Genomic DNA, 20,905 nt, shown 5'->3' with positions numbered 1-20,905 from the left:
AATTGAATTTGTAGCAGTGACAGCCCTGGTTTGAGATAAAGCAGTTGGGATTTGACGACTACTTCTTTCTCCAGGCATTTCCAGCTAATAAGGATTTTGTCACTCTGACTGCCCTCCGCCTTGCAAGCTGCTGCTCCACAATCCTCTCGGGGTGGGGGTGGGAGGAAGGTGGCTTTGGTTTCCCACTCACCACTAAGGCACCACTTGGGACGGGGGAGAACTGATGGCAGTCTGTGTCTCTTCTTCCCAGGAAAAGTGCACAATGCTGGCCCCTGGCTCTGCCCTGGCTTTGGATCAGGGCTGGCAAGCAAGAGAGGCCAGAGGAAGCTCCCAGAACCTGAAGAAATTTAACAACCAGGACTTCACCCAGCTGCGAGCCTTGTGCCTGAGCCAAGGGCTGCTCTTCGAGGACGCCACCTTCCCTGCTCGCCCCAGCTCCATCGGGCCCAGCCTGCTCCCAGAAGAGCTGCTGCCTCGAGTCCAGTGGAAGAGGCCAACTGTGAGTTCTACCACCTGGGCTGCCTCACAGTCCTCCTGCTCTGGCCAGGGGGAGGAGATCTGGGCTAAGCAGGGAGGTGGATGCCAAGGGGAACACTGGGAGTGCAAACTGCCAGGAAGGAGCGTGTCCAGAGAAGGGTCACGAAGGATGGTCAGAGGGCTGGAGCACCTCTGCCATGGAGACAGACTGAGAGTTGGGGTTGTTCAGTCTGGAGGAGAGAAGGCTCTGAGGAGACCTTATTGTGGCCTGACAATACCAGGAGCAATTTTGTGCAGAGGTACAGGCACTTCCAGTCTGGGCTGATGCCCTCCCACGTGGCAATAGGACTCCACATAGGAGTGGAGGTGCTGAGCACAGATGTCTGAGTGTCCTCTGTGGAGCTGCTGCACAGGGATCACTCTGCCCTGCAGAAGCAGCTCCCACAGCTGACTGAACATTTGGTCCACTGAGGCTACAGCTGGTGCTGGGTTTCACACCAGCACTTTGCTAACAGGTTCATAGTGGGTAGGGATAATCTCTCTTCAAAGAAGGGTTATAGTAGAAGAGTTACTAAAAAGAAAGGAGGAGAGAGGAGTTAGTTGCCACCATTTGCAGACTGAGAAAGACAAGGATATGATAACTAAGCATTCGACTCACATGGATATTAGAAAGGACTCTCAGAGGCATTTTAGAGATGAATAAACTGGAATAAAATGCTATGATACAGTTCTGTTAAGCATTAACCACCCTGCTGCTTTTGCCATCTGGGAGCAGCAGAGAAGTGTAGGATTTCAAAAGCAGGCAGGCTGAGACAGAACCCCAAATACCACTGATTTGGAGGGACTCAGTGTAGGATGAACTTCTATCCTACTCTAATACCCTGAGGCTTATTTAGTGTGCAAAGGGACTGGTGTGTCTTGCCAAAAGCTAAAGCCACTGCTGCCAGTGTTGGAAGTTTGTCAGGTGTGACAAGCACTGGAAAATCCTCTCCCATTTTGCTGAACCCCTGAAGCTGATGAATGAAGGTTTTTGTGGTTTCAAAAAAATTGCAGAGGTCCTCTCCTTCCCAACACTTCCCTTTTGAAGATTCTTTTCGGCGATCATTACACAGTTTCCATCATAGAATCACAGGGTGGGTTAGGTTGGAAGGGACCTCAGAGATCATCTCCTCCAACCCCCCTGTAGTTGAGGGCAGGGACACCTCTCAACTAGACTTGGCTGCTCAAGGCCTCATCCAGCCTGGCCTTGAACACCTCCAGGGAGGAGAAATCCTCAGCCTCTCTGGGCAACCTATTCCAGAGTCTCACCACCTTCCTACTGAAGAACTTCTTCCTAAGATCCAATTTAAACCTGCTCTGCCTTAGCTCCAAACCATTCCCCCTTGTCCTATTGCACCATTCCACCCTTATCCTGCATCACTCCACCAAACTGGCGGAAATCAAATCACTTCCAAGAATTTTCCAGGTATTTTTCAGGCAGGAGTGGGATGAAAATTCATTAGCTTTGCCAGAGCTCTCCTCTGAAGATTTGAACTCTATGTTCACAGTCCAGGGTTCGCAATGAAAACATTTAAAAGCTTTTTCTTCTGTTGCAGAGGTTAAGGCAGCAGCATCAGCTGCTCTTCTGTGATGTGTTCAAGGGATAAAAGTTGAGACAGCTGAGTTAACTGGAAAAGAAACTCAGGATGTCAGTGATGAAGAAGGATCCATTTTAATAGTTGGGGTTTTATTTTCTTTACATTGCTTTGACCAAAATTTCCACCTGTAGCTGTTTCCTGACCAGCCAGGTTTTGTTCTCCCAGACAAGTTGCAAGATAAAGGGCAAAGGTGCCAACCAGAAGTACTTAACCATAACCACAACACCCAGACTGTGTCATAATGACATTGAAGTGTGGCCTGTGTCTCCTGGAAGAATGAAGCATGGACAGGAGATGTTCTGGAGCCCTATTACAGAAAAGATGTGGACATAATTAGTGATAGAACAAGAGGGAATGGCCTCAAGCTGTGACTGGGTAGGTTTAGACTGGACATTAGGAAACATTTTTTCCATCAAGAGTGGTCAGGCATTGGAATGTGCTGCCCAGGGAGTGGTGGAGTCACCAAGCCTGGATGTGTTTAAAGGTGGTTTGGATGTGGTGCTTGGGGATCTGGTTTAGGGGTGAACCTTGTAGAGTTCTGAGTTGGACTTGGTGATCCTGAGGGTCTTTTCCAACCTGAATGTTTCTGTGATTCTGTGCTAGAATGTGTTCAGAGAAGGGCCACAAGGATGATCAGAGGGCTGGAGCTCCTCTCCTATGAGGACAGACTGAGAGAGTTGGGGCTGTTCAGTCTGGAGAGGAGAAGGCTCTGAGGAGACCTTATTGTGGCCTTCCAGTATCTGAAGGGGGCCTACAAGAAAGCTGGGGAGGGCCTTTTTAGGGTGTCAGGGAGTGATAGGACTAGAGGGAATGGAACAAAACTAGAAATGGGTAGATTCAGATTGGATGTTAGGAAGAAATTCTTCTCCATGAGGGTGGTGAGACACTGGAACAGGTTGTCCAGGGATGTGGTGGAAGCCTCATCCCTGGAGGTTTTGAAGGCCAGGCTGGGTGTGGCTGTGAGCAAGCTGATGTAGTGTGAGGTGTCCCTGCCCATGGCAGGGGGGTTGGAACTGAATGATCTTTGAGATCCCTTCTAACCCTGACAGTTCTGTGATTCTGAGATGTTGCTAAATAGCAGTGGCTGTTTTTCATTTATAGAGCTGCTGATGTTTTGAGCCAAGAGTCAGGAAGTAAATAAAACTGTATTTGCATTTCAAATGTCCTGAAAGGCCAGTGCTGTATCCACTTGCCTTTGGGAGTTGTTCCCTGGGGAGGAAAAGGGAAGGCTGCAGTGTTAAGAGTCAAATTGCCCCATTCATGATGTTTTTCAGTTGGGCACCTTTTCACCTGTGCAGAAATGTTCAGAAGCTCTTTGTTCTTAGGTCATTAATCCTATCTGTAAAGACACAGGTGGCTCAGTGCCCAGGTTTTTAAGCCACCCAAACTACTCAGCAAAGAGATAAACAATAATTTCCCCAAAGGAGACTGATTCCTGCCTGACCACATCTCCTAGAGAGGGAGCATAGTTGCATCCTGCTGACAAAGCATGGCCAGTTTAACTTGTCTTACTTTTCTCAACCTCCACCATTGCTCTGGGCAATCTGATCTAGTTGAGGGTGCCCCTGCCTTCTGCAGAGGAGGTTGGACTAGATGACCTTTGGAATTCCCTTCCAACCCAGACCATTCTATAATTCTATGATTAAAACTCTGGCGTGAAAAAAAAAAAAAAGTCTGGAAATGTCCATGAGATAAATCTGGCATCTTAGTCCTACTAATCTCTTAGCTTCCATTTTGGAAGTCAGTTTGTATCTGGTTATTTCATCACAGGATCATAGAATGGCTTGAGTTGGAAGGGACCTTAAAGATCATGTCAAACCCCCCTGCCATGGGCAGGGACACCTTCCACTAGCCCAGATTGCTCAAAGCCTCATCCAACCTGGCCTAAAGGAGTAGGTAGCAATTACACCTGCTGTGGTTGTTTCAGTGCCAACTGAGCAGCTGAGCTATGTGCTGCTTCTCTTTCACCTTGTATCTTGTCAAGAGAATTGCCACTTGTGAGCCAACAGTGTGAGCTTGCAGCCCAGAAGGCCAATGGCATCCTGGGCTGCCTTACAAGAAGCATGGCCAGCAGATCCAGAGAGGTGATTCTGTCTCTCTGTGCTGCTCTGGTGAGAGCTCACCTGTGCTACTGCATCCAGCTCTCGTGCCCTCAGCACAAGAGAGACATGGACCTCCTGCTTTGGCAGGGGGCTTGGACCTGATGATCTCTGGAGGTCCCTTCCAAGCTCTAAGGTACAGTGACACTGGGACCTGATGGAGCAAGTCTAGAGGAAGGCCACAAAAATGATCAGGGGGTTGGAGCACCTCTGCTATGAGGACAGGCTGAGGGAGCTGAAGTTGTTCAGACTGGAGAAGAGAAGGCTCAGGGAGTGCCTAATTCTAATACTCCAGTACTGGAGTGTGCTGCAAGAAGGCTTCAGAGGGACTGTTTCAAAGGCCTGCAGTGATATGATGAGGGACAATGGTTTCAAACTAGAGCAGATTTAGATTGGATGTTAGGAACAAGTTCTGCACCATGAGGGTGGTGGAACACTGGAACAGGTTGCCCAGAGAGGTAGTTGAGGCTCCATCCTTTGAGATAAGGTGAGGACTGACAGGGCTCTGGACAACCTGATCTAGTGGAGGATGTCCCTGCTGACGGCAGAGGGGGTGGACTGGATGACCTTTGGAGGTCCCTTCCAACCCAAACCATTCTGTGATTCGATATTCAGCCTTTGGAGCCTTCGTATCTGGGGCTAATGTATAAAGCAGAGAGAAACCAGCTTGATTTCCAGACAGCAGTCATCAGTGGTGACAGTCAGAAACAACTTCTTTTGCCTGGTAGAGCAAGCTGGTTTAATATGGGGATCCCTGAAGGGGGAGTTGGATCAGCAGCACCATGACAACATTCCAAATGTCACTCTAACTAACTGCAGCTCCCCAGGCTGTCACCCTGCATCCATTCAATGTGTGACAGAGTTTGCTTGTGGTGCTTCAAGAGTTACTAGAGGTGGGGCTGAAGGTACCACATATTGCAGTTAACTGGAAGAGAATCATAGAGCCATAGAAGGGATTGGAAGGGACCTCTAGAGTTCATCCAGTCCAACCCCCCTGCCACAGCAGGATCACCTAGGTCAGGTCACACAGGACCACATCTAGTTGGGTTTTGAAAGTCTCTAGAAAAAATGTTCTGGTTTAGACTGAACAAAGTATTTTCTGTAGCTAGGCTTTGCTAAAGGTCAGCCACAGAGGCATTTTCCCTGAAGTGTTACATTAGGCAGAAGAAACTTGACAAATGTTCAGAATGAAAAGTTTTCATCATTTGGTTCTGAGTGGAACAGGGAAAAAAAAAAAAAGTCATGAAGTGCCTCGAAGAGAAAAAGAGAGGTTTTGTTCAGGCAAGAAATCAGACAGCACTTTAAATCCACCTATAAAAGAGGCAAAAGAAATGTTAGGTTGCCACCTGAGCTGATTTAATAAAGCAAGTCAGGGGGAAATGTGTGGAGATGAGGGACAGTGCTGTCCTGCACTACCTGCAGGTCTGTCACCCTGGGGCTGCTTCCTGGCATGAGCCCAAGCTGCTGGCCAGCTGTTCATTGTGCAGTTCACAGCTTCAGCATTTCCCAGGGGCCACAAGGCACTTGGCCCCTGCTCAGTGTTTCTCCTTGATGAAAACCCTAATCAATTCCCCTCACTCCTGTGTGTGTGCAATCAGAGTAATTGAACAGGAGCAGTGTTTTCAGGGCTGCCACTGTCTCAGCCCTTGCCTACTCAGCTGATCGCTCCTGACCTCCACTGCAGAGTTCATGTCTTTGGGCTGGGGAAGCTGCAGTGCGTCACCACTTTGTCCATCTGTCTTTCTGCACTGGCTTTAGGTGAGGAGGGTTTATTTGCACAGTGTCTCTGGGCTGTGGTGCTTTTGAAAAGGGCTGGTTGCTGGGGTAGAATGCACACATCCCAGGCTGAGGGGGAGGCAGCCCTCCTTTGGTGCTCTACTGGCTCACCTGCTTCCCTGGTTTTCAGGCTGGGAAGGCAGCTGGCAGAGCTCCACGGCTGTGGTGGCCGCAGGGGGGAATAGTTGGTAGCACTGTGCCACTTGGGAAACTTGTGCTGTATGGGAAAACCTCCCTCGTGAAGTGGGAGGTTGCAAGCCCTCTAAGGAAGCTGCCTCTTGAAGACCCTGAGCCTCTGCTTCACAGCCTGCTCCAGCACCACTGTTGGTAGAACTGCTGGAGCAGGTCCAGAGCAGGGCCACAAAGATGATCAGAGGGCTGCAGCACCTCTACTGTGAAGACAGGCTGAGAGAATTGGAGGTGTTCAGCCTGGAGAAGAGAAGGCTCTGGGGAGACCTTAGAGCTGCATTTCAGTATCTGAAGGGGACCTACAGGAAGGCTGGGGAGGGACTGTTCAGAAGGGTTTGTGGGGATAGGATGAGGGACAATGGTTTGAAGCTGGAGCAGGGGAGATTTAGGTTGGCCATCAGGAGGAAGTTCTGCACAATGAGGGTGGTGAAATACTGAAACAGGTTGCCCAGGGATGTGGTTGAGGTCCCATCCCTGGAGGTGTTCAAGATCAGCCTCGAGGCAGCCGGATCTAGTTGGAGGTGCCCCTGCTGAGTGCAGTGGGGTTGGATAAGGTGACCTTTGCAGGTCCCTGCCAGCCCCATGCAATCTGTGAATCTGTATTCACAACAACAGTTCCTGTCAACACCTCTCCCTACGCTGGAAAGCTGTGACAAACCCAACAACCCCAGTGGCTCTTCCTTGCTCTGCGAGGTGGAGGCTGCATGGTAAATAAAATATCCAGGATGCTTTGGCTTGCTGTAACTATGAGGAAGTCCCAGATTCAAATCCCTCAGTCCCTTTGTGAATCTGTCTCCAGGAAGACCTTATAATGGCCTTTCAATACCTGAAGGGATCTACAAGAAACTGGGGAGGGATTTTGTACAAAGGCTTGCAGTGACAGGACAAAGGGGAATGGCTTGAAGCTTGAAGAGGGCAGATTTAGACTGGGGATTAGGAAGAAATTCTTGGCAGTGAGAGTGGTGAGACACTGGAACAGGTTGCGAAGGAAGGTTGTGGATGCCTCCTCCCTGGAGGTGTTCAAGACCAGGCTGGATGAGGCTTTGAGCAGCCTGATCTAGTGGGAGATACCCCTACCCATGGCAGGGGGGTTGGAACTAGATGATCTTTAAGATCCCATCCAACCCAAAGCATTCTATGATTTTTTTTTTCCCCCATACTGTAAGAGATTTCTGCTTCTCACTGGCTGTCAGGCAGCTCTGTCCATCTTTAGGGTTTTGGGGGCTGGGATGGGACATTTCTAAAATTAAAGAACTTTTTTGTGATGATAAAGCAATTGATGCATTTTTCCAGATTGAGTTTCAAGTAATAAAAACATAGGGTTTTTTTTCATAGAATCCTAGAATTATTTTGGCTGGGAGACCTTTAAGGTTATCAAGTCCAATCATCAGCCTAACACCACCACGGCCTTTAAACCAAAGTGCCATGGCCACACATTTCTTAAACACCTCCAGGGATTGGGACTCTACCACCTCCCTCTTCCAATCCCTGTACATTCATGCAGCAAAGACATTTTTCCTAATCTCCAACCTAACCCTCCCCTGGCACAATTTCAGGCCATTTCCTCTTGTCCTATCACCTGATACTAGGGAGAATAAAGTAAATTAAAGGGATCCAACATTCTCCTGTCTCCATAGGAAAAGTACCAAAATATGTGGGTTTAACCCCAGGACAGTTAAAGGAGTTTGATGTCACTGAATCAGGGTGAATAATAAAACCTTTAACTGCCATAAGAGTTGGAAATACAGCATCAGATTTTAATTTTTTTCCCCATTGAATGTGGGAATTTAAAAGAAACAAAAACTTCTTTTTCTTCCCATATGTTATGGGAGGGAAGGGTTTGTGGTTCTAGGGATGTAGGGTTTTTCCCATTTGAGCTTGCAGGAGGCAAGGAGAGTTCCATCTCTAAATGCTAGAGTAGTGAACTGGAGTTGCTTTGGCTAGAAGAGGAAAAAGCTTCAGAGATAAGGAAGACCACAATACTGTTTAGATGAACTACTCAGTGTGGCATTTTCAGTAGCTAAGGTTCATCATAATTTCCATCATAAGAAGGATACAGCTGTTGGAGCAAGGCCACAGGAGGGCCACAAAGAGTTGGAACAACTCTGCTATGAGGACAGGCTGAGGGAGGTGGGGGTGTTCAGAAGAGAAGACTCTGGGGGTCCTTAGAGCTGCCTTCTAATACCTGAAGGGATCCTACAGGGAGGCTGGAGAGGGACTTTTCAAAAGGCTGTCTATCAATAGCACAAGGGGGAATGGTTTCAAGCTGAGGGAGAGGAGGGTTAGACTGGATCTTAGGAGGTTCTTCAGTACAAGGGTGGTGAGACTCCGGAACAGGTTGCCCAGAGAGGTTGTGGATGCCTCCTCCCTGGGGTTGTTCAAGGCCAGGCTGGATGAGTCCTTGAGCAGCTGAGTCTAGTTGAGAGATGTCCCTGCCCATGGCAGGGAGGTTGGAGTAGATGATCTCTGAGGTCTCTTCCAACCTCAACCATTCTATGACTCTATGATCTCTTCCACCACACTGCAGACATAAAGCCAGATTGGTTCAATATGGTTGAATCCCCATGCCTGGAGGTGTCTGCAAGAGGCAGAGCTGTGGTGCCAAGGGACATGGTTTAGCACCAGCCCTGGCAGAGTCAGAGAGTAGTTGAGCTGCCTGATCTTTAAGGCCTTTTCCAACCAAAACAATTCTCTGAGTCTATATTGACAGGGCTGCCACCCTTGTTTACCTCCTTTGTTTGTAGCTGTCATTGTCTTTTAGCACCCAGCTGCACAAAGCAAACTGGTTGCAGGTAAAATCTGAGCTGGTTTCTGGAGAGACCTTATTGCTCTCTACAACTACCTGAAGGGAGGTTGCAGCCAGGTGGGGGTTGGTCTCTTCTCCCAGGCAACCAGCAGCAGAACAAGAGGACACAGTCTGAAGCTGTGCAGGGGGAAGTTTAGGCTTGATCTTAGAAAGAAGTTCTTCACAGAAAGAGAGATTGGAATGGGCTGCCCGGGGAGGGGGTGGGGTCGAGGTCCCTAGATGTGTTTAAGACTGAATGAGGCACTTAGTGCCATGGTCTGGTTGATTAGATAGGGTTGGTGATGGGTTGGACTGGATGATCTTGGAGGTCTCTTCCAATCTGGATGATTCTGTGATTCTGTGTCTGCATCAAAGCATCCTGCCAAGGGAGATGCCTGCCCAGGCTGCTTTCCCCAGAGTCAGCAGTGCTGTGGGAGCATGATCTGTCTGCCAGTCTGGAACACTGACATTGCAGTGCATCTTCTCCTGACAGGGAAACTTCTTAGAGGGGTTTGATCACCATGAAGCCATTTCAGCACCGTGACAGGGTTTGCTGCTGCTGCTGCTGAGCTGGTGCAGCCGTGCGAGCCACAAGTCCTTTTGTGAGCTGGTCTCGTTTTTGTGCAGCATGTCAAAGTCAGCTGGGGAGAAGATGTGCCAGGGCCTGCTTAAGGGAGAGCTGCTGTATTATTTTTTCTTGCTCAGTTGGTTTTTCTCCCTTTTATCTCTTCATTTTCTTAGATGTGCAGCAACTTTCCTATTTAAAGCTGATTGATCTTTCAGAACAGAGCCTTACCCAGTCGGGAGGTGCCAAGGGCTGCTCGCAGGGGAATCTCACAACCTTCCCACCTGAGCACTCAGATGTCTCAGACCAAGAGCCAGATGAAGGTGGGAGAATGGCTCACATTTCCATGTGCAAATCCATGTTCTGAAGTGTTCTCCCCTTCACTGCCCAAGCAGGACTCTCAAGGAATGCGAGGAAAATTCTCCCTGAATTAAAAGTAAGTCAGCCAGGCCTATGGGATATTGCAGCCAGAGATTAAACTCTCTTTCTGTAAGCAGCCCAGGCTGACCTGTATTAGTCCTGCATGAAAACACAAAAGGCTCAGAGAGTATCATATTCCCAGACTCGGAGCTGAGCTGAGGTACAGACCCTGATCCACTTTTCTTGGAAACCTCTGTTTTCTGCCCTGCTGTCCCCCAAGAAACTGCATGGTTTTGCAGCCAGGGTCAGACCTGTCCCTCAAAGTTGTTGGTAACATTAGAGAAATCCAAATGAAAACTCAGTGAGCACAGAGCCACAAGTCTCTATCCCTAAGAAAAGCTGAGCAGATGGGAAAAGAATCACAGAATGGTAGGGGTTGGAATGGACCTCCAGAGATCATCAAGTTCAGCCTCCCTGTCAAAGCAGGATCACCTAAAGTAGGTCCCACAGGAACACAGATGGGTCCTGAAAGTCCCCAGAGAAGGAGACTCCACAACCTCTCTGGGCAGACTGCTCCATGACTCCAGCACCCTCACAACAAAGTTTTTCCTCATGTTGAGTTGGAATTTCCTGTATTCTAGTTTGTCTCTATTGCCCCTTGTTCTATTAGTGGACACCATCACAAAGAGTCCATCACCTTCATCTTAACACCCACCCCTCAGATATTGATAGACATTGATCAGATCCCCTCTCAGTCTTCTCTTCTCCAGACTAAACAGCCCCAGGGCTCTCAGTCTCTCTTCACAGGGGAGATGCTCAAGTCCCCCAATCATCTTGATGGCTTTCTGTTGGACGCTCTCCAGCAGGTCTCTGTCTCTCTTGAACTGGGGAGCCCAAAACTGGACACAGTATTGCAGGTGTGGTCTCAGCAGGGCAGAGCAGGGTGGGAGGAGAGCCTCCCTAGACCTGCTGGACATACTTCTCTTGATGCACCCCAGAATACCATTGGCTTTCCTGGCCAACAGTGCACATTGCTGTCCCATGGAGAACTTACTGTCCACTAGGACTCCAAGGTCTTTCTGCATGGATACCTTCCAGCAGGACAGTCCTTAGCCTGTACTTTTTAGGACATCAGGTAGTGATTGGACTGGGAGGAATGGAATAAAGCTGGAAGTGGGGAGATTCAGGCTGGAAGTGAGGAAGAAGTTCTTCACCATGAGAGTGGTGAGAGCCTGGAATGGGTTGTCCAGGGAGGTGGTTGAGGCCCCATCCCTGGAGGTGTTTGCAGCCAGCCTGGATGAGGCTCTGGCCAGCCTGCTCTAGTGTGAGGTGTCCCTGCCCATGGCAGGGGGGTTGGAACTGGATGATCCTTGTGGTCCCTTCCAAGCCTGACTGATTCTATGATTCTATACTGGTGCCTGCTGTTATTCCTCCCAGGGGCAGGACTCTACACTTGTATTGAACCTCATGAGGTTGCCTTTTACCCAACTCTCCAGACAGCCCAGATCTCCCTGGATGGCAGCACAGCCTGAGAGGGTGTCAGCCACCACTCCCAGCTGGGCACCATCTGTGAATTTGCTGATGGGCATCTCCTCTGGTGGTAGGCAAGAAAACAGCAGAGACTAAAGGAAAATGGTTTTCAGTTGTAGTGAAGGTAGGCAAGCAAGGGTCTTCAAGGGGCAGGAAGATACTGTGGGCAAAGACCAGGCACTCACACTGCTCTTTTCATTGTCTTTCTTCCAGGACCTTCAGAGAAACCCACACTTGGTGGTGAATGGAGTTAGCAGATTTGATATCATGCAAGGAGAAATAGGTAAGGTGATAATCCTGTTTTGGAAAAGATTGGCACAAAGCAGTGGATGTAAACTACAGCACAGGAGCTTCCACCTCAACATGAGGAGGAACTTCTTCACTGTGAGGCTCACAGAGCACTGGGACAGGCTGCTCAGAGAGATTGTGGAGTCTCCTTCTCTGGAGACACATTCAAGACCCATCTGGATATGCTCCTATGTGACCTGTGCTAGATTCTCTGGTCCTGCTCTGGCAGGGGGTATGGACCTCTAGAGATCTATGAGGATCTCTAGAGGTCCCTTCCAACCCCTAACATCCTGTGAGCCTGTGAAAGCAGAAACCCTGTGATTGCTTTGCTGTGTTCTGAGTGTTTGGTGGGAAGACCTGGGCCGTGGTAGCTGCAGTAAACAAGTAGTGCAGGTCAACCCAGACTCATGCAAGTCTTCACACATGTTCCCAGATGCAGCAGCTCTGATCTATGTCACTTTTATATGCCACTTGCCTTCTGTGTAAGGACAAGCATAGAGAAGGTCCCACTGGGATCAGGCTGATGCTTCAAGTACAAGAGTCAAACATAGTTCTCTAGGGTAAGAAGGCACAGCCCCAACATGTAGGACTGAATTTTCTTTTCATCCTAATGTCTTCATCTGCCCCTCAGTGTTGGCTTTCCTGTGGATATTTCTGTCCACCTCATCTGAAACTTACCCAGTTATAGGCTCACAGGATGTTAGGGGTTGGAAGGGACATTCGAAGATCATCGAGTCCAACCCCCCTGCCAGAGCAGGACCAGAGAATCCAGCACAGGTCACACAGGAACACATCCAGATGGGGCTGGAAAGTCTCCAGAGAAGGAGACTCCACAACCTCTCTGGGCAGCCTGTTCCAGTGCTCTGTGACCCTCACAGTGAAGAAGTTCCTCCTCATGTTGAGGTGGAACCTCCTGTGCTGTAGTTTCTATCCATTGTCCCTTGTCCTATCGCAGGGTGCAACTGAGCAGAGCCTGTCCCCTCCCTCTTGACCCCCTTTTTATATAAATATAAAAGATATTTATAGACATTTCTTAAATCCCCTCTCAGTCTTTTCCTCTCCAGACTAACCAGCCCCAGGGCTCTCAGCCTCTCCTCACAAGGCAGTGCTCCAGTCCCTTCATCATTCTTGTGGCTCTCTGTTGGACTCTCTCCAGCAGATCCCTGTCCCTCCTGAACTGGGGAGCCCAAAACTTGGATGCAATATTTCAGATGAGGTCTCAACAGGGCAGAGTAGAGGGGGAGGAGAACCTCCCTGGCTCTGCTGGACACACTCCTCTGAGTGCACCCCAGGATCCCATTGGCCTTCTAGCCCACCAGGGCACATTGCTGACCTCTGCAGAACCTGCTGTCCACCAGGACTCCCAGGTCCTTCTCCACAGGGCTGCTCTCCAGCACATCACCTCCTAACCTGTACTGCTGCAGTTTATTCTTCCTTCCCAGAGGCAGGACTCTGCACTTACCCTTGTTGAACCTCACCAGGTTCCTCTGCCCAGCTCTCAGCCTGTCCAGGTCTCACTGAATGGCTGCAAAGGCTTCAGGTGTCTCAGCCAAGCCTTCCAGTTTGGTATCATCATATATCTGCACTCTATAAAGGTGCCTTCATTTTCTTCTGGCCCATAACTATGTATGTCTTTGGGATCAGCTCTTCTTTCTACATAGAAAGAAATCTCTTCCCTTCTCACCCCACTGAGAGTCTTGAAGAGTTTCTAAACAATGCTCCAGGCTGCAAGTCTCAATATGACCACAAAAGACAGGAGGGGCATGAAAGTAGAGAAGGCTGGCATCAGGGTTCCCAAAGGGCAATGCTGGTTGATAGTAGGTAGTGGTTCAGCATTTTGGGAGAGGTAAAGAGAGGCAGAAGAACATTGGATTCTTTTAACAAGATGGTTCTTAGATGTCTTAGATGTTGAAATCCACTCTTCAGCAAGTTAGCTATGGTCTACAACAGTGACTGAATGCATTGGTTTTTTCCCTCCCCGAGGTGACTGCTGGATGCTGGCTGCCCTGGGTTCCCTGACACTGCAAAAGCAATTTCTGGAAAATGTTTTACCAAAGGACCAAGGATTCCAGGACAATTATGCTGGGATTTTTCATTTCAGGGTATGTATTCTCTGCCCTATTGGCACTGCTTGGGCTTGTCCGCTTGGATTATCCAGGGCTCCAAACTGCAGTCCCAAATGTTAACACCCTCCAATGATTTTGGTTCCTCAGTGCTGTCTTCCAGCTCAGAATTTTTCAGGAAATGCCAACTTTTTAAATGATTCATAGAATCATAGAATTGTCAGGGTTGGAAGGGACTTCAGGGATGATCCAGTTCCAACCCCCCTTGCCATGGGCAGGGACACCTCACACTACATCAGGTTGCTCACAGCCACATCCAGCCTGGCCTTAAAAACCTCCAGGGATGAGGCTTCTACCACCTCCCTGGGCAACCTGTTCCAGTGTCTCACCACCCTCATGGGGAAGAATTTCTTCCTCACATCCAATCTGAACCTACCCATTTCTAGTTTTGTTCCATTCCCCCTAGTCCTATCACTACCTGGCACCCTAAGAAGTCCCTCCCCAGCTTTCTTGTAGCCGCCTTAAGGTACTGGAAGTCCACAATAAGGTCTCCTCGGAGTTTTCTCCTGTCCAGACTGGACAGCCCCAACTCTCTCAGTCTGTCTCTGTAGCAGCCCTCTGATCATCCTTGTGGCCCTTCTCTGGACACATTCCAGCACCTCCGGATCGTTCTTGTAAAAGCGACTCCAGAACTGGACGCAGTACTCCAGGTAGGGTCTCACCAGAGCAGAGCAGAGGGGGAGAATCACCTCCCTTGACCTGCTGGCTGTGCTTCTCCTGATGCAGCCCAGGCTCTGGTTGGCTTTCTGGGCTACAAGGGCATACTGATGGCTCATGTTGAACTTACCCACCAGCACCCCCAACTCCTTTTCTTCAGGGCTGCTCTCAAACCAGTCCCTGCCCAGCCTGTATCGGTGTCTGGGATTGCCCTGACCCAGATGCAGGACCTTGCGCTTGGTCTTGTTGAGCTTCATGAGGTTGGCTTGGGCCCAGCTCTCCAGCCTGTCCAGGTCCCTCTGGATTCCCTCTGTTCCCAGTGGTGCAATCACACTGCAGGGAGTTTGAAGCCCTTTTTGAAGACCTTCTGACTCCAGCTGTTCAGACAGATGTGTATGCATGTATGTTCCAGCTGGCATTCTCCTTTGTTTGACACGGTTTGTCATGGCTGTCAGCACTCCTGTGCTCTTCATCTATGTGCTGGTTTGAGGCCAGCCAGAACATCTCTTGCCCCGAAAGGGACAAAAGAATGAGACTCACACAAACGGATTGGAGAGTGATGGAAAGTTTAAATGGAAAAACAATTGGTGAAAATACAGAAAAACTACACAGCATAGTGGCAAAGAACATCCTAAAGCATACAGAGTCCCTTACATAGTACCCAGAGGCTCCCCAATCCTTCCCTCCTCCCACCTGAGGGTCTACCCAAACCCCCAGGGCTCTTTCTTCCCCCTCCCACTGCTAGGCAAGTCTCAGGCTGGCCAGGTCTGAGAGTGCCCCCCCCTCCATTCTCCTCCTGGCATTAGGCCTAGACAGGCCTAAGAGGCCTTGAGGATACTCCCCCGGCATTACCCGATAAGAGAGGACATCTCCCATGGGAGCAGAGAGGGAAGAAAGAGGAAGAGAATGACTCTGCAGATGGCTTGATAGGGCGCAGGATTTATGGGTAGAAATACGCCGTTTCCTGTGTCCACCCCTATTGGGTGGGCACCCAGGACACCAGAGGTGTATCTCATGCAGCAGTGGCAGGGGGCACCCAGCCTAAACTGCCACAATCTAGTTGGACTCCTTTTCTGTTTTCCCACTTTGCCCTTTGAGCTCATAGAAGAGAAATTCTTCCCCATGAGGGTGGTGAGACACTGGCACAGGTTGCCCAGGGAGGTGGTAGAAGCCTCATCCCTGGAGGTTTTTGCAGCCAGGCTGGATGTGGCTCTGAGCAACCTGCTCTGGTGTGAGGTGTCCCTGCCCATGGCAGTGGGGTTGGAACTGGATGATCCTTGAGGTCTCTTCGAACCTTAACAATTCTATGATTCTATAAATGGCTGCAAATTAGAAATCCTTGGAGACAGATCAGAGGAACAGGGGTTTTGATATCTTTAAAAGAGATGTCACACAGAATCACAGAATTAACCAGGTTGGAAAAGACCTTTGAGATCATCAAGTCCAACCTATCACCCAACACCATCTAATCAACTAAACCATGGCACTAAGTGCTTCACCCAGTTTGTTTCAGAGAGGAGGAGCAAGGCTATTTAGTGAACCTCATTTCCTACCTCTTTTGAAATTCTTTGAAAGACTTGGCTTAGTAACTGGCAGGTCCTGCTTGCTTGTGGCAGAGTCAGCCTGGTGGGATTAGAAGCACTTGCAGTCCCATTAAGCTCCAGAAGCTAACCTGAATGGAGGGAGAATGGCTAAGTGCTCAGCCGTTCATCATCTCCCTTTTCTCACAAATCCCTTCTCTTACATTCAGTTCAATACCAAGCAAAGAGCTCTGGCAAGTGAGACCTCTTTGACCTTCAGAGGTCTCACTGAGCAGCACCAGGGGATTATCTTGCAGGCAGCCTGAATTTTGCTCTGTTCTTTCACTCCTCAGAGTACCAGATGTTCGTTTCTGTCTTGGCCCATTTCCAGCATGCAGAGGTGCACTGTGTGAGATAAAGCAGGTGAAGGGACACCAGCCCACTTCAAACACATTAAAAGGATACAAGCTAGATTGTCTTTCAGGAGAGACTTGAGCAGATCAGCTAGGAGCAAACCTTAAATCTGAAGCAGTATAAATACCTTACAGTATTTGAAAACGTTTGCCCTGTCATCTCATCTGCAAATCAATGCAACTGTTTCTGGCTTTCCTTGAGTGATAAACCCCTGAGAAAGCTTCTCTGAATGGAAATGCATCTTGGCAGTGCCTTCCAATTATTCCATCAAAGATATTTTACTGCCATCCACAGGCTCAGCCACCAGTCCTCAGTTCAGTGAAGAATAACAAACAAGGCATCTCATATGCTAACAGAAACATTTTTGCTTGTAACTTCTTCCTTTTTTTCTTTTTTCCACCTCTTTGCGTCTGGAGCATGTTGCCTCTCATGGAGCTACTTCAGTCTTAGAATCAGAGAATCTCAGATTCACAGACTCACAGAATCATAGAATGGTCTGGGTTGGAAGGGACCTCTGAAGGTCATCTAGTTCAATTCCCTCTGCACTCAGCAGGGACATCCTCCACTACATCAGGTTGTCGAGAGCCCTGTCCAGCCTCACCTTGAATATCTCCAGGGATGGGGCCCCAAACACCTCCCTGGGCAACCCGTTGCAGTGTTCCACCACCCTCATGGTACAGAACCTGTTCCTAACATCTAATCTAAATATAGAACACAGCAGTGGCTGTTTGGCTGCAAGAGTTAAGTCTGTTAAGCCCTCCATCAGCTGTAGCTAGGATGGGTGATGGTTTTATCTAAGGAAGCATTACAATGACATTATTTCAGCAGGAATGAAGTCAGTCCCAGTCAGTACAGGCATCACTTTCTTTGCCACAGGAAGTCTGATGCTGGTGAGGCAGGGTGGATGCCACATGTTGTGACAGTGAGTAGTGACAGCTCAGCCTGGGGAAAAAAAAAAAAAACACACAGAAATATTCTGAAGGGTGCTTATGGCACAACCCAGAACAGAGGGGAGCTGCCCTGAGCCTTCATGTCCCTGTTCTCAGAAAGAAAGTGGTGAAATCTTTAATCATTTCTGTTTCGTGGCACATCCAAAAGGTGCCTTCTAACGATATGCAAAAGAGAGGGGCTGGAAGGAATGGGATTTTCACTCCAGAACTGGAATTCTCTAAGGTCCCATATCAAGGCACAGGAAAATAGGGGGCAAAATAGCCACAGAGTATTCTCCCTCTGACCAACACCACACCAGGCTTATTGGCATCTTGCAACTGTCTGGTTTCTTTTTCTTCCCTTCCTCCTTCTAAGGCCAGGAAGATGAAGTCTTGATTTAAAAGGGTCACCACAGATATGGAAGCTAAGAGTCTCCCACTTTGCAGCCTGCCTGAAGAGGGATTCTCTGTTTCATTCGCTGTCGTGTTCCCAAGCTGCAGTTCTTTAAATCCTGAGAGTACAAAGAAATGTCATGAAGCCAGGCTTTCAAGCTAAACAGCGAAGGCATTGGCCCCTTCTGAAGCTCTCTGGTGAGAATGGCTTCTCCTGTACTTGTCTTGCACACTCCCAAGAGCATCCCAGGACTTTCCATAAGATTCCTCATTCCCATTGTGGCTTTTCATGTCTTTGTGACACTCTGAAAGTCTGCAGCACTCAGGATGAAGCAGTTCTCTTTATCCAGCTAAAGCAAAATACACTGCTGTGTTCAGAAGGCCTCCAAGCTTGAGCTCCCTCCTAAAGATAGCCAAGGAACCTGGCTCCTGGAAAATGTTGCTCAGAAAGTTTGAGCTGCATTAATCCCCAACAGCCAGCTCCATGTTGCTCTCCTTGTTTCTTTGTTGCGTTTGCATATTAAGCACCATAGGGAGGTGCAAACATGAGGAAAAAAATTGTTCACTGTGAAGGTGATGGAACACTGGAACAGGCTGCCCAGAGGGGTTGTGGAGTCTCCTTCTCTGGAGATATTCAAACCCCCCCTGGATGTGTTCCTGTGGGATCTGTTCTGTGTGATCCTGCTCTGGCAGGGGGGTTGGATTGTTTGAGGTCCCTTCCAACCCCTAGCATTCTATGATTCTGTGGCTGGGTATCTCACCTTTTCTCTATGCAGACCTGCTGCCAAGCATTGAATGGTGACGGGAGAGCACATTAGGAGACTGAAAGAACAGCTTCTTTTGGGCTGTCCTTTCACCTGTTTCTCTTCTTGGGCTCTTCATCAAATCCCATCCTGTCAAAATCAAGCAGAAGCCTTCACAGGATGTTAAGGGTTGGAAGGGGTCTCTGGAGATCATTGAGTCCAACCTCCCTGCCAGAGCAAAAACAGAGATTCTAGCACAGGTCACACAGGATCACATCCAGATGGGGCTGGAAAGTCTCCAGAGAAGGAGACTCCACAACCTCCCTTGTCAGCCTGTCCCAGTGCTCTGTGAGCCTCACAGTGAAGAAGTTTCTCCTCATGTTGGGATGGAACCTTCTGTGCTGTAGTTTCTATCCATTGACCCTTGGCCTATCCCAGGGTGCAAGTGAGCAGAGCCTGTCCCCTCCCTCCTGACCCCCAGCCCTCAGATATTTATAAACATTTCTTAAATCCCCTCTCAGCCTTCTCCTCTCCAGACTAACCAGCCCCAGAGCTCTCAGCCTCTCCTCACAGGGCAGTGCTCCAGTCCCTTCAGCATCCTGGTAGCTCTCTGCTGGACTCTCTCCAGCAGATCCCTGTCCCTCTGTGGTAGTTTGAGCTTTGAGTTTAGGAGCTCAAATGATAATAGATATAAATTCCTGCCCCTCTCCCTTTTTCCTCGGCAGGGTGGAGAGAGAGAAGAAAGAAAGAAAAAAAAAAAGGGTAGGGGAAAGGAAAAAAAAAATTTGTGAAAGAAATATTCTGAAGTCAGTTTGGAAGTAGGAGGAGTAAATTTTTTTTTCTTTTTTCACAAAAGGGAAAGGAAAAAAAATAATTTTTTACATATATATATATATATATCTCAGTAACAGGGGGGGGGTTCACAGAGGTGAGGGATGAGGGTAAGTGGGAAGGAAAATATACAAACCCAAGCCTGGATGGCCTTGTGTTCCCCTGGATGTCGGTGGATTCAGTTGAGAGAGAGAAAGGGCCCCAGCCACGTGGTCCGGTGCAGGAGACAGTGACAGCAACAGCAGCAGGAAGTCCTCTTGAGCAGACGAGGCAGGAAAAAGGGAAGAGCAGCAGGATATCCCCCCTTTTATAGGCTTGCTGGACAGGAAGGGGAAGTGGAATAGACCACCTCTGAGTCAGGGGACCACCTTCTCCCAGCAGGGGAGGGGCCAAACCCTCCCCAGATCAAATTTCTTTTGTCTGCCTGGGGCTGGGTTCTTCTCAGCCCCATCCAGGATGGGTGTGCCCCAGCACACCCTCCTTCAACCACTCCTTGAGCTCAAGCTCAGTCAACCCTGCCACCTCCTGCCCTCAATAATGGAGGAAAGTGAGAGGTTGGGGGTGAGGCAAAACCTTAAGTAGGGTCAAACATGCTTTTGGCTGAGCAGACTGTAAGCTGCTTTGCTGCTGGCCAGATATGGTCTTGTGCTTTTCTAACAGAAGAGCTCATTTTGGGGCTTTCATTGAACAAGGCTGCTGAAATAAAACCATGCTAGACTAAATCTATTGCTGGCTTGCTTCCACTGGAGTCCTCAGCATTAGTGCAAATAAGAGCTTGGCCTCTTATGATTGTGAATCATGCTAAGCTACATTAATCTTCTAATGACTCTGGAAATGGCTCCTTTAGTTCCTCCCCACAGATCTCTTTCCCTGTCTTCCTTAGAAGGTTTCATCAGCTGGATCAGCTGGAGAAACACCTGCTCTGGCCACACGCTGGAGAGACTGCCTGCATCCTCCTCATCTATCAAGGAGATGGATAACACCTCAGAGCAGTCTTTAGTCACTACACCATCCCTGCCCCTGAATGGCACAGCAGAGTCTTAGCTGAAACACAGAGGAAAACAAATCCAGAGCCTGGATCTTGTCCACAGGCTCTCTGGCCAAGAGCTATGCTGCAAGGGAAAAACCAAATGCAGCTGAGGAGTGAGGCTCACTGAACCACGGAATGGTTTGGGTTGGAAGGGACCTCCAAAGGTCATCCAGTCCAACCCCCCTGCAGTCATCAGGGACATCCTCCACTAGATCAGGTTTCTCAGAGCCTTCTTGAACCTGATCTTGAGTACTCCAAGGAGGGGGTCTCAACTACCTCCCTGGGCAACCTGTTACAGTGTTCCATCACCTTCATGGTAAAGAACTTGTTCCTAACATCCAATCTAAATCTTCTCTCATTTCAAACCCTTGCCCCTCATCCTATCACTGCAGGCCTTTGGAAACAGTCCCTCTGCAGCCTACTTGTAGCCACCCTCAGGTACTGGAAGGCTGCTATTAGGTCTGCCTGGAACCTTCTCTTCTCCAGGCTGTACAAGTCCATGTCTCTCAGCCTGTCCTCAGAGGAGAGGCACTCCAGTCCTCCAGTCATCTTCATGGTC

At 49.0% G+C, this 20,905-nt stretch overlaps 1 protein-coding gene across 1 annotated transcript in view; it reads left to right on the top strand.

Annotated features, from left to right (window-relative positions):
* Positions 1-262: 262 nt before the first annotated feature.
* Positions 263-20,905, top strand: part of LOC128980689 (calpain-13-like) — a 67,557-nt gene continuing 46,914 nt past the window's right edge. Inside the window, exons 1-3 of the mRNA XM_054399163.1 lie at positions 263-499; positions 11,632-11,701; positions 13,690-13,808. Coding sequence (XP_054255138.1) covers positions 263-499; positions 11,632-11,701; positions 13,690-13,808 — 426 coding nt within the window. The remainder of the gene's footprint in view (positions 500-11,631; positions 11,702-13,689; positions 13,809-20,905) is intronic.

The sequence above is a fragment of the Indicator indicator genome, chromosome 2, assembly GCF_027791375.1.
Source record: "Indicator indicator isolate 239-I01 chromosome 2, UM_Iind_1.1, whole genome shotgun sequence".
NCBI lineage: Eukaryota > Metazoa > Chordata > Aves > Piciformes > Indicatoridae > Indicator > Indicator indicator.
The sequence above is the reverse complement of the archived record's forward strand: the minus strand, read 5'-3'. Positions and strand labels throughout refer to the sequence as shown.